Below are 14406 nucleotides of genomic sequence, written 5' to 3'. Positions count from 1 at the left end.
GTGATTCAACTCAATCTGTAGTAATAATCTCTGCTATTAACCACATTGTTTTTCTTTTCATGGACAAAGGTACCTTCTGCTCCACAAACCTTAAATGAAGTACGTGGCCTACATTTCTTCTTTTTTCCTCTTATTTTCTCTCTTTTCTACATGCCTGCAGCATCCACAGACTTGGTTTACAGCTATAGGTCTGTTGGTGTTTTCTGCCTTCTCTCACTTCTCCTTCTGCATTCCCTGCTATTGGTCAACTCCCGGATTCTCCTGTGCTCACCATCAGCATGATCAGCATCATTGGTTAGACTGATGTTTCTTGGGCCCTGATGTCTATAACTTAGAATCTCGGTGGCTCTGGAGGCTTGCAAGTCGTCTGGTAGTCTGTGGTCAGACCTTATACCTCAGTGTGGTCAGATGCATCCTCCCACCCCACCAATAACGTCTGGGTTCTCACTAATAGTGTTTAACCTCCACCTCTCCACAGCTTTATCTTGATTGCTCTAGCCTCTGAAATTCTGACATTCTGACGACGTGTATTATAGGTCCACAATCTGTTATCTACATTTGTAAATATCTCCAGGCAGTTAACTTTTTTTAAACTCATTTTGCACCAAAATCTGACCTGAACTGCTGACTCTATACATAATCATCCCTTTCTTCACTTAATGTGAATGCTCGTATTTCCATTGCAAAAATATTTGTGTGCTTGATTATGGAGTTCTATACCAAGCTCTTCAGGAGGTGTTTTATAAATACATGGAATAAGTATAGTATATATCACCTTTCTAAAAATCTGAAAAATTCTGAATTCTAAAAAATGCATGCATGCTTAGTCGCTTCAGTCATGTCCAACTCTTTGTGACCCCATGGACTATAGCCCACCTGGCTTCTCTGTCAGTGAGATTCTCCAAGCAATACTGGAGTGGGTTTCTATGCCCACCTCCAGGGGATCTTCCTGACCCAGGGATTGAACCCGAGTCTCTGCCTCTCCAGCACTGCAGGCAGGTTCTTTACCACTGAGCCACTTGGGAACCCCTAATCAAAAATACATCCATGCCTAAAACTTTCAGTTAAGAAATTGTGGTCCTGTAGTGATTTGAGGTTATAATCAGATCAGATGGTAGTATATCTAAAGCATGGTAGGCACTGTGATAGAAGTAGAAGCATAAGATAGGTTTCCCACTTTTAGTTAGTTTGCATTCAAACTATCTTGCTTTGTTGTTTTAACCATTCGGAAGGCACACGAAGCAAGGTTGTAAATTCCTTGGGCAGGGGAATAGATAAGTTCTTTGGCATCCCTATTGACAGAAAAATATCAATAACCTCAGTTATGCAGATGATACCACCCTTGGGGCAGAAAGCAAAGAAAAACTAAAGAGCCTCTTGATGAAAGTGAAAGAGGAGAGTGAAAAAGTTGCCTGAAAACTCAACCTTCAGAACTCTTAGATCATCGCATCCAGTCCCATCACTTCATGGCAAATAGATGGGGAAACAATGGAAAAGGTGACAGTTTTTTGGGGGGGGCTCCAAAATCACTGGAGATGGTGACTGCAGCCATGAAACTAAAAGATGCTTGCTCCTTGGAAGAAAAGTTATGACCAACCTAGACAGCATATTAAAAAGCAGAGACATTACTTGGCCAACAAAGGTCTGTCTAGTCAAGGCTGTGGTTTTCCCAGTAGTCATGTATGGATGTGAGAGTTGGACTATAAAGAAAGCTGAGTGCTCAAGAATTGATGCTTTTGAACTGTGGTGTTGGAGAACACTTCAGAGTCCCTTGGACTGCAAGGAGATCCACCCAGTCCATCCTAAAGGAGATCAGTCCAGGGTGTTCATTGGAAGGACTGATGCTGAAGCTGCAACTCCAATACTTTGGCCACCTGATGCGGAGAACTGACTCATTTGGAAAGACCCTGATGCCGGGAGGGACTGGGGGCAGGAGGAGAAGGGGATGACAGAGGATGAGATGGCTGGATGGCATCACCAACTTGATGGACATGAGTTTGAGTAAACTCCAGAAATTGGTGATGGACAGGGAAGCCTAGCGTGCTGCAGTCCATGGGGTCGCAAAGAGTCGGACACGACTGAGCACCTGAACTGAACTGAACTGATTTGCAGAGTATTACTAATGATGAGGGTATTTCAGGACAGACTGTTGATTTCCAGACCATTTAGAGAGGACTGAAGTTTACCTCTGTGGAGATCAGTTCTCAGAAGCAGTAGAACTAAAACTTCCAGCAGCCCTCAGGCTAGGTGGGATTCCCTGACATGACGGCACTTCTCAGGAGCCTTGTGTCTGAACCAAGTGCCCAGAACCAGGGAGAGAGCCGCTGGTGCTTCAGTGGCCCCTGCTGGTGGCTCCCAAGGGGGCCTCTCCAGGGGGATCCATTCCGGCCAGGGGCACCCACAGCCTGTGGCCGGTCCAGCTTGGGCCTGGGTTAGGTGACTCTGTCACTTTAAATGCCATGAATATGGAACTAATTTGAATATCTTTTGAATTGATATTTTTAAAATGCTACTTCTGCTCTTTCCCCCAGAAGTTCGCTTTTAGTTCTTTGTTTCAAATAATGGAATCAATCATGCCCTAACAACTTCTTTCAGTATCCGTGAAGGGATGTCAGTTGAAGTGCCATTAACAGCAAATCCAGACTTGGGGATGACCTGTTATTTGTAGTTGTTGGCCTGTTCTAGGGGCTAATAGCAAATACTTAGGCTTTGTTTGGCCGTTTAAATCACGTGTGCATGAAGACACGGTGCCGTGTCCCCTGTCGTTTAACTGTTAGTGAGGAGTGTCTGGGCTTCCCCAGGGGCTGAAGAACCCGCCTGCAATGCTGGAGGCCTGGGTCCGACCCCGGGGTTGGGAAGATCCACCGGAGAAGGGCATGGCAGCCCACTCCAGTATTGCCCAGAGCATCCCCATGGACAGAGGGCCGCAAAGAGTCAGATGTGCCTGGGGGACTAAGCACCGCTCGGCACACGCGGTGTTTCTCGTCTGACAGAGAACGGCGTCTCTCAGAAGCGCGTCTTAGACACTCACTTCTGACTGTAGCATAGATTGAAGGTGTACAGAAGATCCTTGACCTGTTATGAGCTAAGCAACCTTCTCTCCACCAGAAGGATCCTCCTCGTGTCATTTCTACCGCACCCTCCCCCATAAACCACCGGTGATGTGAACTCTGTTGCCATCACTGACAGTTGTGGTTGTGCTTAACCCAGGAGCTGGATTCCAGCTCAAGAAATCTTTGTGCAGGTTGCTCAAGACATTAGTGCCTGTAGGCAGAGAAATGCCAAGCTAGGATTATAGCTGCTTCTCTATTTCAAACAAAACTGCCTGCTTTGGGCTTTATATTTACAAAATTGCCATCCCTGAAGGTTCATATTAGCTTTCCGTAGCAGGTGATCTGTTCTGTCTTGGCCTTCTTTACTATTATTAGGTTATTTTCCTTTAGAAGAAGAAACAGTGTATGTTGCCTATGTATCTTTTTTTTCTTTTCAGGAAAATTCACAATTCTTACATTCAATCCAATGTAAGACCCCAAAGAAAAAATACATGTAAATATTAACTAAATATATTCAAAGATCCTTTAGATTGTTCATAGGAGAGTAATTATTTAGTGAACAGATAAAGACTTATTTATATTTCATTTTCTTCCATTTTATTACACCCTCAATAGAATTGTAGATTATTGGTAAGGGAAATGATTCCTATATTATTCTCACCTTTCGTCAGGAAGGAATATAAGAGTAGTGGTACTCTACATTTAATATGTTATGTTTTGTTTCACAATCTAAAATATGTTTGGTGTTAAAGTTTGGGAGGCTCTTTTTACTTTTTTAAATCTATTTAAGCTAAGAATAGCATAACATTAACCACAGAAAGATTCTTATTAAAGTATCTTTTTTTCCAGTGCCATGAGTTCAGGAATGATGAATTAAATGTAAGACTTGGGAAGACCCATATTAGTAGTTTCTTGAGAGGAATTAGAATTTGATTTGTCAAGATAATATTTCTGTACATCATGACTTGGAGTACAGTACTGTGCCTGATACAGAGGAGTTAGTTAACCCTTTCTTTGAGGGCGTTTGGGTGCAGAGATGAATGTGCATCAGTAGCTCTGGATTGAAGGTTTAGCCTGTGGGCAAGTTTGGAGATAAAGTGGTATGCATGAATAACTGGTACAGTGTTACGGCAAAGGCTGGAGCAAAGATGCCCACTGACGGGGACAGCGTAGCGTTCCGGTGTTAAAATGTACAGGTGTTTGTTAGTCGTGGACGTTAGCTCACACGAATGCATAATCGTTTGATTGGTATCCTTCAATGAGTAGCATTAATGATGGGGGAGGACGTCTTAGTATTGTATGTGAATTCTTGTTTGCCTGTAGATAATTTTGCATCATCTTTATTGTCAGTCTGCCTTAATTAGGTATTTGGCTTTGCATACATATTACAATTTAGGTGAAGTGTCACTTTCTTGTGTAGTTTAAGGTAAGGATTATTAAGTAAGACCACAGCCAAGGCAAGAAACTTCATTAAGATGTGTCATGTCAGATTTTACTTTGAAAAATTAAAATCTAGAATGTATACTCAGTAAAAGTAATGCATTTGTTTACCAATGATAAGAAGGAACACTGTCTTCCTTTTGGATAAGACAATATTTTCAACAACTGCTAGGCTGTTATAATTCTGTGGGGACTTAAGAAAAACCCAAAGCTACCTTGTGGGATAAGACATCTAATATTCTCTCTTAGAAAAAGCCTCATGATTTAAGTCTGCATTTGAAAAGTTTGCCGTGAGGATATTCTGTAGGCATTTCTGCTTGGAATTGCCTCATTGCAGTCTTTAAGATTATAAATTAAGGGCCTGGACATTTCATTTTAAGGCACTAACCATATCACTGAAGGATATAAACCATAAATCAGGAGGGAAAATGCCCTTAAAGCAAATGACCATTATGTGTTCAGCCTGGGCTGGGGCAGATGAACCTTAGGAGTCCTAGCCTGCTCAGGAAAAGCCGTGCCTTTCTTTTTCCTCAATCGAGGCTGAAGCCCGAGCAGGAAGTAAAGGAACTTCAGCCGTAGTTTCTATGTGACCATTTCAGATGGAGATGACTCAGCAGGTGGCTAAACTGCCCAGTACGGAGCATTACCAGCCCTTCCCCTCAGGCTTCTGTCCTCTCCCCTTTCACACGCCCATTGTATTCTTCCTTTTGCGTCCTCTTCTATGGTCAAATTAGGAAGAGACTGGATATACTCAGGAAGGGAGGCAGCTTTGTGTGACGGTCTAAGCCGCAGACTGAATTTGAATCTTCGCTCTTTGAACGTGGGAGCATTGCTTTAACTCTCTGAGCCTCGACTTCCTCATCTGTGTTATAGGAACAGTGATAAAATCGCCTTTAGGAGACGTGCGAATAAGAATCTGAGGACGTTCAAAATCCACTGAACTACACTTGCCTTCAGGGGCAAGGAGTAGGGGAAATATCTTGTCAGTCCTCACGAGTTACACTTGTTCTTTCTGTGCAGAGCCTTTTTCTCTTCCGTTTACCTTAGACTCTCTCCTCCAGTCTGTCTTTATAAAATGTCTGAGTACTAAGGATCTAGAACCTATTTTCATGGTGTTCACACTCTTTTTGAACCAGTTCAGACCTACCTGTGCCCTATTTTTGTAGTTGGGCATTTAGACCCAAGGTTTCTAGTCCAGGCACAGGTTTCTCAACATACTCTAGCACCCACGGCTTTTGTAGGGGCCGCTGACTGAGAGTGGGAGTCAGAACAGATCCTGTGTACGGATGATGCATCCGCAAGTGTTCGCTGAGCATCTCCTCTGCTGAGCACCATGTAAGATTTGGGGGAAACCTCCAAGTCACCTTCTTAGAGTGTTAACAGGGAAGGATTTATACAATGGAGTTCATGGACAGAACATAGAAATGAGCCTTACTCTCCCAATAATTAGCAAAGAGGAGTTACAGGCAACTAAAATATCAAGTCTTAGGGAATAAGATCCAGAAAGCCTTTATGCATTTAATCTGTATAATGTATAGTGCATCAATCATAATTGATTCTAGATACTAGAAACCTAAGAATTAACTAAAAATTAGTGAAAACAATTTCTCAATTTAAAAGGAAAAGATTGATTAACAATATAGCACCCCTTTGACATTCACCGAGGAAACATCCACAGGCTTTAGAGAAACCCTGCTTTCTTCAGTACCCCTATCTTTTATAGAATCCGTAAATGAGTTGAGAGTAACAAAGACACAGCTTAGCAATTGCTGAGCTCATTAACTAGCTAAATAACTATCCCATAACACAGATCTCTTCAGTCTGTATTCAAATTTGTTTCTCAACAAAAAGTTAGAAATTACAACCTGTCATAACCTTGTAAAATTCACTCGTGAATGGTTAAAACCAGCAGTGTTAAATCTGTAAATGCCAAGGGTCTGCTATACTAATAAGAGACATTCATGTGAATAGCTTGAGCAATTATTGCAGAGAACAGTAATAATTATCTATCTCATTAAACAAGTGCCCAATTAATGTCGTCGTAAATTTTGCTTGATTAGAACAGTCTTTATAGTTGCTCATACAACATGTCTGGCCACTCACAACTATTAGTAAAAGTGAAAGGGAAAATTGACTTTTGGTTCACAGTTTTAGTCATGGTTTAGAGAGGTACTTGATAGGAAAATAATATCCTTCATGCCTTGAGGAATCCATACCTAGTGAATTATGTATGATAACCATTTCTTCATGTATTATTCCTTTAGTGTGGTAAAATCATATCTGTGGATTAGGAACTCAGTCACTGGGACACAAGTAAGCAATTGAATATTATAGTCGAGAAACTCCTGCGTCAAGGATGATCTGGTGTGAAGTATTTATTGAAAATTTACAATGTTTTAGTATCACACCAGTTTCCAGACTGTCAGTGAATTCCCATTCTGATTCCCTCCATGTGCATCCTCCTGCAAAACTGAATGACTGTGATAAAATGGAAAGGCATAGTTTTTTTTTTTAAACCGACTTTATTGAGATAGAATTGGCATAATACTTGACCCATTTTAACAGTTTGATAAGCTTTGCCAAATGTATACATTCATGGACACTATCTCAATCAAGAACATTTCCATCACCTGAAAAACTTCATACATACCCTGCACCACACCTAATGTGATTTCTATCACAGAATAATAGTTACATTTTTTATAAAGAATTTCACAGAGGGAGGAAGACAGCATGCTTTTTTGTGTCTAACTCCTTTAGCATAATATTTCTGAGATTCGTGTTGCATAAATAAATGTCCTGTCATTGCTGAATCGTACTCATCTTACGAACGGACCACGATTTGTTTAGTATTCAACTGCAGAGGGCTGTTTTCATTTAAGGTTTTGGGATGAAAGGAATAAAAACTTCTTTTTCGTAACACCTTTTCCTGGTTTTGTTATTAAAATGATGCTAATTTCATAAAAGTAGTTACAAAATGTTCTCTTTTCTCTCGTGCATAAAGAATTTATGAGTAGTATTACTTTTTTAAGTGTTTGGTGGAATTTACTGGTGGTCCCATTAGGGCTGTGGAAAGAAGGACTTTGTGTCTTTTGAGACATTTCAAGCGGAATCTTGACAGTTTATCAATAAATTCATTATTCATGCATTCTTCACATAACCTGTACTCTGAGATTCTCTGGTTTTATAAAAACAGTGCATATGAAATATGTGGTTATGTCTGGTGTACTGTATAGGTGGTGGTGTAAAGTTACCCAGAGAAGTGATGTGGGAGCTGAGCAGGTGCTTGAGTCAGGGAGGAAGCCATGGGGGAGAGGCTGGGCTTACACAGCAGGCGTGAAGCTGCGGAGGGCGGTTCATCAGTGCAGTTCAGTCGCGCAGTCGTGTCCGACTCTTTGTGACCCACGGCCTCCCTGTCCATCACCAACTCCCAGAGTCCACCCAAACCCGTGTCCATTGAGTCAGTGATGCCATCCAGACATCTCATCCTCTGTCGTCCCCTTCTCCTCCTGCCTTCAATCTTTCCCAGCATCAGGGTCTTTTCAAATGAGTCAGCTCTTCTCATCAGGTGGCCAAAGATTTGGAGCTTCAGCTTCCACATCAGTCCTTCCAATGAACACCCAGGACTGATCTCCTTTAGGATGGACTGGTTGGATCTCCTTGCAGTCCAAGGGACTCTCAAGAGTCTTCTCCAACACCACAGTTCAAAAGCATTAATTCTTCAGTGCTCAGCTTTCTTCACAGTCCAGCTCTCACATCCATATATGACCACTGGAAAAATCATAGCCTTGACAAGACAGACCTTTGTTAGCAAAGTAGTGTCTCTGCTTTTTAATATGCTGTCTAGGTTGGTCATAACTTTCCTTCCAAGGAGTAAGTGTCTTTTAATTTCATGGCTGAAGTCACCATCTGCAGTGATTTCGGAGCCCCCCAAAATAAAGTAAGACACTGTTTCTACTGTTTCTCCATCTATTTGCCATGAAGTGATGGGAACGGTTGCTATGATCTTAGTTTTCTGAATGTTGAGCTTTAAGCCAACTTTTTCACTCTCCTCTTTCACTTTCATCATGAGGCTCTTTAGTTCTTCGCTTTCTGCCATAAGGGTGGTGTCATCTTCAAATCTGAGGTTATTGATATTTCTCCCAGCAATCTTGATTCCAGCTTGTGCTTCTTCCAGCCCAGCGTTTCTCATTATGTACTCTGCATATAAGTTAAATAAGCAGGGTGACAATATACAGCCTTGACGTACTCCTTTTCCTATTTGGAACCAGTCCGTTGTTCCATGTCCAGTTCTAACTATTGCTTCCTGACCTGCATACATATTTCTCAGGAGGCAGGTCAAGTGGTCTGGTATTCCCATCTCTTTCAGAATTTTCCACAGTTTGTTGTGATCCACACAGTCAAAGGCTTGGCATAGTCAATAAAGCAGAAATAGATGTTTTTCTGGACTCTCTTGCTTTTTCGATGATCCAGAGGATGTTGGCAATTTGATCTCTGGTTCCTGTGCCTTTTCTAAAACCAGTTTGAACATATGGAAGTTCATGATTCACATATTGTTGAAGCCTGGCTTGGAGAATTTTGAGCATTACTTTACTAGCGTGTGAGATGAGTGCAATTGTGCAGTAGTTTGAACATTCTTTGGCATTACCTTTCTTAGGGATTAGAATGAAAACTGACCTTTTCCAGTCCTGTGGCCACTGCTGAGTTTTCCAAATTTGCTGGCATATTGAGTGCAACACTCACAGCGTCATCTTTCAGGATTTGAAATAGTTCAGCTGGAATTCCATCCATCACCTCCACTAGCTTTGTTTGTAGTGTTGCTGCCTAAGGCCCACTTGTCTTCACATTCCAGCATGTCTGGCTCTAGGTGAGTGATCACACCATCATGATTATCTGGGTCATGAAGATCTTTTTTGTGTAGTTTTTTGTGTATTCTTGCGGTAGCAAGAATATTTTCTCTTAATATCTTCTGCTTCTGTTAGATCCATAGCATTTCTGTCCTTTATTGAGCCCATCTTTGCATGAAATATTCCCTTGGTATCTCTAATTTTCTTGAAGAGATCTCTAGTCTTTCCCATTCTATTGTTTTCCTCTATTTCTTTGCACTGATCACTGAGGGAGGCTTTCTTATCTCTCCTTGCTGTTCTCTGGAACTCTGCATTCAGATGGGTATATCTTTCCTTTCTCCTTTGTTTTTTCATTTATCTTCTTTTCAGAGCTATCTGTAAGGCCTCCTAAGACAGCCATTTTGCTTTCTTTGCATTTCTTTTTCCTGGGGATGGTCTTGTTCCCTGTCTCCTGTACAGTGTCACGAAGCGCCATCCATAGTTCATCAGGCACTCAGTCTATCAGATCTAGTACCTTAAGTCTGTTTCCCACTTCACTATAATCGTAAGGGATTTGATTCAGGCCAAACCTGAATGGTCTAGGGGTTTTCCCTGCTTTCTTCAGTTTAAGTCTGAATTTGGCAATCAGGAGTTCATGATGTGAGCCACGGTCAGCTCCCGGTCTTGTTTTTGCTGACTGTATAGAGCTTCTCCATCTTTGGCTGCTATCATAGTCAGCAAAAGAGTCTGAAATGCAGTACTCTGATGCAGTCTCAGAAACGACAGAATGATCTCTGTTCGTTTCCAAGGCAAACCATTCAGTATCACAGTAATCCAAGTCTATGCCGCAACCAATAATGCTGAAGAGACTGAAGTTGAACAGTTCTGTGAAACATACAGGAGCTTTTAGAGCTAACACCCAAAAAAGATATCCTTTTCATTATAGGGGACTGGAATGCAAAAGTAGGAAGTCAAGAGACACCTGGAGTAACAGGCAGATTTGAGCTTGGAGCACAGAATGAAGCAGGGCTAAGCTCATAGAGTTTTGCTGAGAGAACGCACTGGTCACAGCTTAGTTCATATTCCCCTGTAACCTTAGGGACCGGGAGAGGATGGGTGTCCTCCAGCAGGTAATGAGTTCTAGGGACCTTGTTAAGCTGAAGTTTCAAGAGGTATATGCCCTTTTAGAATTTAAGATGTTGAAGTTTTAATAGATTTTATATTTTCACTCATCTCTCAAGATGGCAGATGCTTGAACATATTGTCATGCCAAGAGGTAGGAATCCATGGCAAATAAGAGTGAGAGAGTTGAAAAATAAGGGAACAATAGGGAAGTTCTTGTAGATATGGGAGTGATCTGCAGTAATTTTCTCTAGGCTTAAGAAAATTGTTGAAGAGGCAGATGGATGTCAGTTGGGGCTAGAAATTGGAGGGAACATGTTAGAGAAACATTTGGGAAGGTAAGAGAATGTGTTCAAAAGATAATGTTTAAGGTTTATAAATTACAGTGAAAGAGTGTGAGTCAAAGGAAGACATGGAAGGCAGTACAAGAGCGTTTTGAGGGTGAAATTATGATCCGAGAGAAGACCAGAAGGACGCTAATCGGTAGGGGAATAATGGTTACAAGTGGAGCTCTAGTTTCTAGTTCTTCACTGCCAGAGCAAGCAGAGTGTCCAGTGTGATTGTAGACTTGTTGACAAAAGCGACTTGAAATCTTGATTCTGTTTATCACTGAAAATAAACTTTAGTAACTCCAAAAGCTCTGTTTATAGGGTTTTAAAGTCTTATCTACACAGAAAGAATAAAATATAGCACATAGTAGCATGTGGGGTTTATTTGTTAAGTCAGAGAAAGTAAAAATATTCATTACGATAATATGTAATTTGAAAAACTAGTTTGTTAGTACCTTGGCAGACAGGAGTGAAAATCTGCATGACTTTAGTGAGTCAGGAAAATAAGTATGGGTTGTAGCTCAATAGAAATTGTTACGAGATCGTGCATGTGAAGCAGGGAAATCTAAACATGTGTTAGAGATTCAGACTCACTCAAGGCTTTCTGGGAAAAAAACACGAGAATAATAATATATACCATGTATCTACCAATTAAAATATCATAGGTTAATTCAGTTCACATATACCAAGCACCAGTCATACGTGGGGTATCATGTAAGACACTTTTCTGTATATTCTTGTGATGAAGTTTTTTAGAAAGTCAGATATGTAACATTTGGAGTCGTTATGGACTAGCAGAAAGAGAGCGCATTTATCAGCCACTCTAAAATTAAGTTCCGTAGGGATCTGGTCAGAAGCTAGATGGCCATACTTTGCAGAGGCAGGCCTCCATAGTCTTGGTCCCTCATGCAGGGCCATCCCTAGGACGTGTGGGGCTGCTGTCTATATAAAGAATTTGACTTACTGTTGTATTGCAGAATTCACGGACTCATGCGAGGTACACTGATTCACTGGTAGAGAATTACAGCATTGGGCAGAGAATACGGACTTGGCGTTTGCTGACCGTGCAGCCAGTGAAGCTGGAGACTGCGCGTGGGTCCAGGCCCCACGTCTTCCTGCTCTGTCCTGGGCTCGCTCTTTTCTTGTCCAGTGTTTCAGGTGTCCTTGCTGAGCTTGTATCTGCGACCGTGAGAGAAGGGGAGCAATGCTGCTGTGGCTCATACAGCCGTGTGTGTGTGTGTGTGAGTCGCTCAGTCGTGTCCGACTCTCTGTGACCCCACGGACTGCAGCCCGCCAGGCTCCTCTGTCCGTGGGATTCTCCAGGCAAGAGCACTGGAGTGGGTTGCCATTCCCTTCAGGGGATCTTCCTGACCCAGGGATCGAACCCAGGTCTCCTGCATTGCAGGCAGATTATTTACTGTCTGAGCCACCCATAAAGCCATGGCTCATCTAAAACAGCCAAGAAACAAAAGAAAATGCTCATTTTAATTTTAGGGTTTTTTTTTCCCCTGAGTCTATTTTTTTTGGACCAGAATCAACTATGTGATTTGTAGTCTCAGTGCAAAGCAAAGTGCAGGGCCCTTTGTTTGAAAATTAAGGTTTTCGATGTGGAGCCGAGGTTCCTATCTGGACATAAGAGGTTTGGCCTCACTGAAACGTGCCCTTATGTCCTCCTGCCACCCGCCCGGTGCTCTGTGGTGTGGCGGGCATGCACTGCTGACCCCAGACTTCCGTGTACCAGCACTCAGGCCCCTGCCAGGGCAGAGGGCAGCAGCAGTCGCTGGACGGGAGGGAGGGGAGACTGGGAGGGCCGGGGTGGCAGCCAAGAAATCATAGGCAAGCAGAAGGAGGCGGGACACTTTCGGGCTGAAGTCACAGGTCCCAGAGCTAAGCTGTCGTCCTTTTGGCCACTGACAAACCACAAGTTCATAGTAGAATCATTACGCAATCTCAGGCGGCAACCATGGAACACACTGAGCCCCAAAGTGGAGCCTTCTGAGCCCAAGGCCCCGTGTGACTGGTCCGTGGAGCAGGCCCTGCCTTGACTTCTCACCACTGTGTACTGTGAGGATCAACTGACCATGCCGAAAGCACCCAGAATCGCGCAGAGTGTGACGGAGGAGCAGGTTTGTCACAGATAACTTATGCTTTGGATAACACGGCATATGACAGGATATCAAGAATTGATAGTTCATATTTCAGTGAAGTTATTAGTTAACTGTTGACTTACTGTTCTGACAGACCCAGAGGCTAGGGTGTGCGTTTGGAGGAGGACGGCCAGGAAAGGCTCACCGGGGTTGAGGGATAGAAGCATCAGGAACTAAAAAGCAGATCATGCTGTCCGCTATAATAGAGGTGTAAACAAGAATGAGAACAGCAGGAAAAGTGGGAGTAAATAAATTAACATTGATGGCTACTGCAGAAAACCCTTTGAGGAAAAAAAATGACTTTAGTCTGGCCAAGATTGGTAGTATTGCAAGGGCCAGAGGCCAAGCAGCAGACATTCCAGACTAGAAGGACAGTGTAAGCGAAGACAGTGGAATGAAGAACATGCTGATAGATGTGCCCACATGCTGGGATTTTCAGGCATTCTTTCATTACCGTCCTTGAACATCTATTTTCCAGGCGCAAGCAGGGGTTATAAGAATATAGGTTAAAGGAATCAGACAAAGCTCCACCACTTACAAGCTGTGTGACCAGAGACTTGACTTAACCACTCTGAGCCTCTGTTTTAGTCCTCTGTAAAATAAAGACAGGGGTTTTACAGAATTATTATAAAAATTAAATGAGGTAATGTCTGTAAATACTCCAACCAGTACCCTCCATCCAGTGAAGGAGAAAGCAAATAGATGTGATTACATGTGCTGTGAAAATACAGAAAGGAAAGTGACTGTCTCTGCCTGAGGGTTTAGCGCTGTGCTTCCTGAAAGAGATGGTATTTGAACTTGGGGCTGAAGGGCAAGTGTGTGTTTATAAGCCAAGGGAAAGCTGAGAAACATTCTCTCAGGCTGAGGTTTAGAAACGATGAATCCCTTTTATGAGCTGTTTGGGGTTGGGAGACACGGAGTAGTGAGAGGAAGAGAAAGCAGACCATATACACATCTATAGATAAAAACAGAATAACCTTTCATTACCACCCCAAACCCCTTTTAGCCGATTCAAAACATCAGACTCTTCCACCAAGAAGAGGCAAGAGCCGTTCTGTGCTGAGCACTCCCTCGAGTAAGGTGCAGACCAGTTTGCACGCGAGCTTCTGTAGATGTTCTGTGCGTTTCCTTCCTCTACGAGAAGGCTGGAGCTGAGAGGGGGACAACGCTCAGGAAACGCCGTTGCTTTTCCCATCCTCACGCGGAACAGTCTGCTTCACTGGCAGACATTTAACCAGACGCGACTGGCTCTTTTAAAAATAGGAGTCTGAGTGGTCTTGGTTGGTCTGTTTTATCATGGACTTTGTGCTTTAAAGTGCGTGTCTTTTTCTGTCTTCTCCTCCAGACTGAACACTTGCCTCTGCAGACTCAGTTCAGGGAAAGAGAGACTGGAAGTGTCCAGCGCCCTGTAAGTAACACAATCCTCTCACAGGGTCAGCCCGGGTGGAGCCAGCGACACCATGTTTATTAACAGATCGTTTTATTTCCA

At 42.7% G+C, this 14406-nt stretch overlaps 1 protein-coding gene across 3 annotated transcripts in view; it reads left to right on the top strand.

Annotated features, from left to right (window-relative positions):
- The window catches only part of NECTIN3 (nectin cell adhesion molecule 3), a 131653-nt gene that overhangs the window by 106825 nt on the left and 10422 nt on the right, over positions 1-14406 (top strand). For 2 of the 3 annotated variants that reach the window (XM_070454917.1, XM_070454918.1), the window contains one exon: positions 14263-14325. In XM_070454917.1, the coding sequence (XP_070311018.1) occupies positions 14263-14325 (63 nt within the window). Of the gene's footprint in view, positions 1-14262; positions 14326-14406 lie in introns of those variants that run through there. The other variant, XM_070454922.1, reaches the window with a different exon arrangement.

This window comes from Odocoileus virginianus, chromosome 25, assembly GCF_023699985.2.
Source record: "Odocoileus virginianus isolate 20LAN1187 ecotype Illinois chromosome 25, Ovbor_1.2, whole genome shotgun sequence".
Taxonomy (NCBI): Eukaryota; Metazoa; Chordata; class Mammalia; order Artiodactyla; family Cervidae; genus Odocoileus; species Odocoileus virginianus.
Note: the sequence above shows the minus strand (reverse complement) of the source record. Positions and strands in the feature narration are given on the sequence as shown.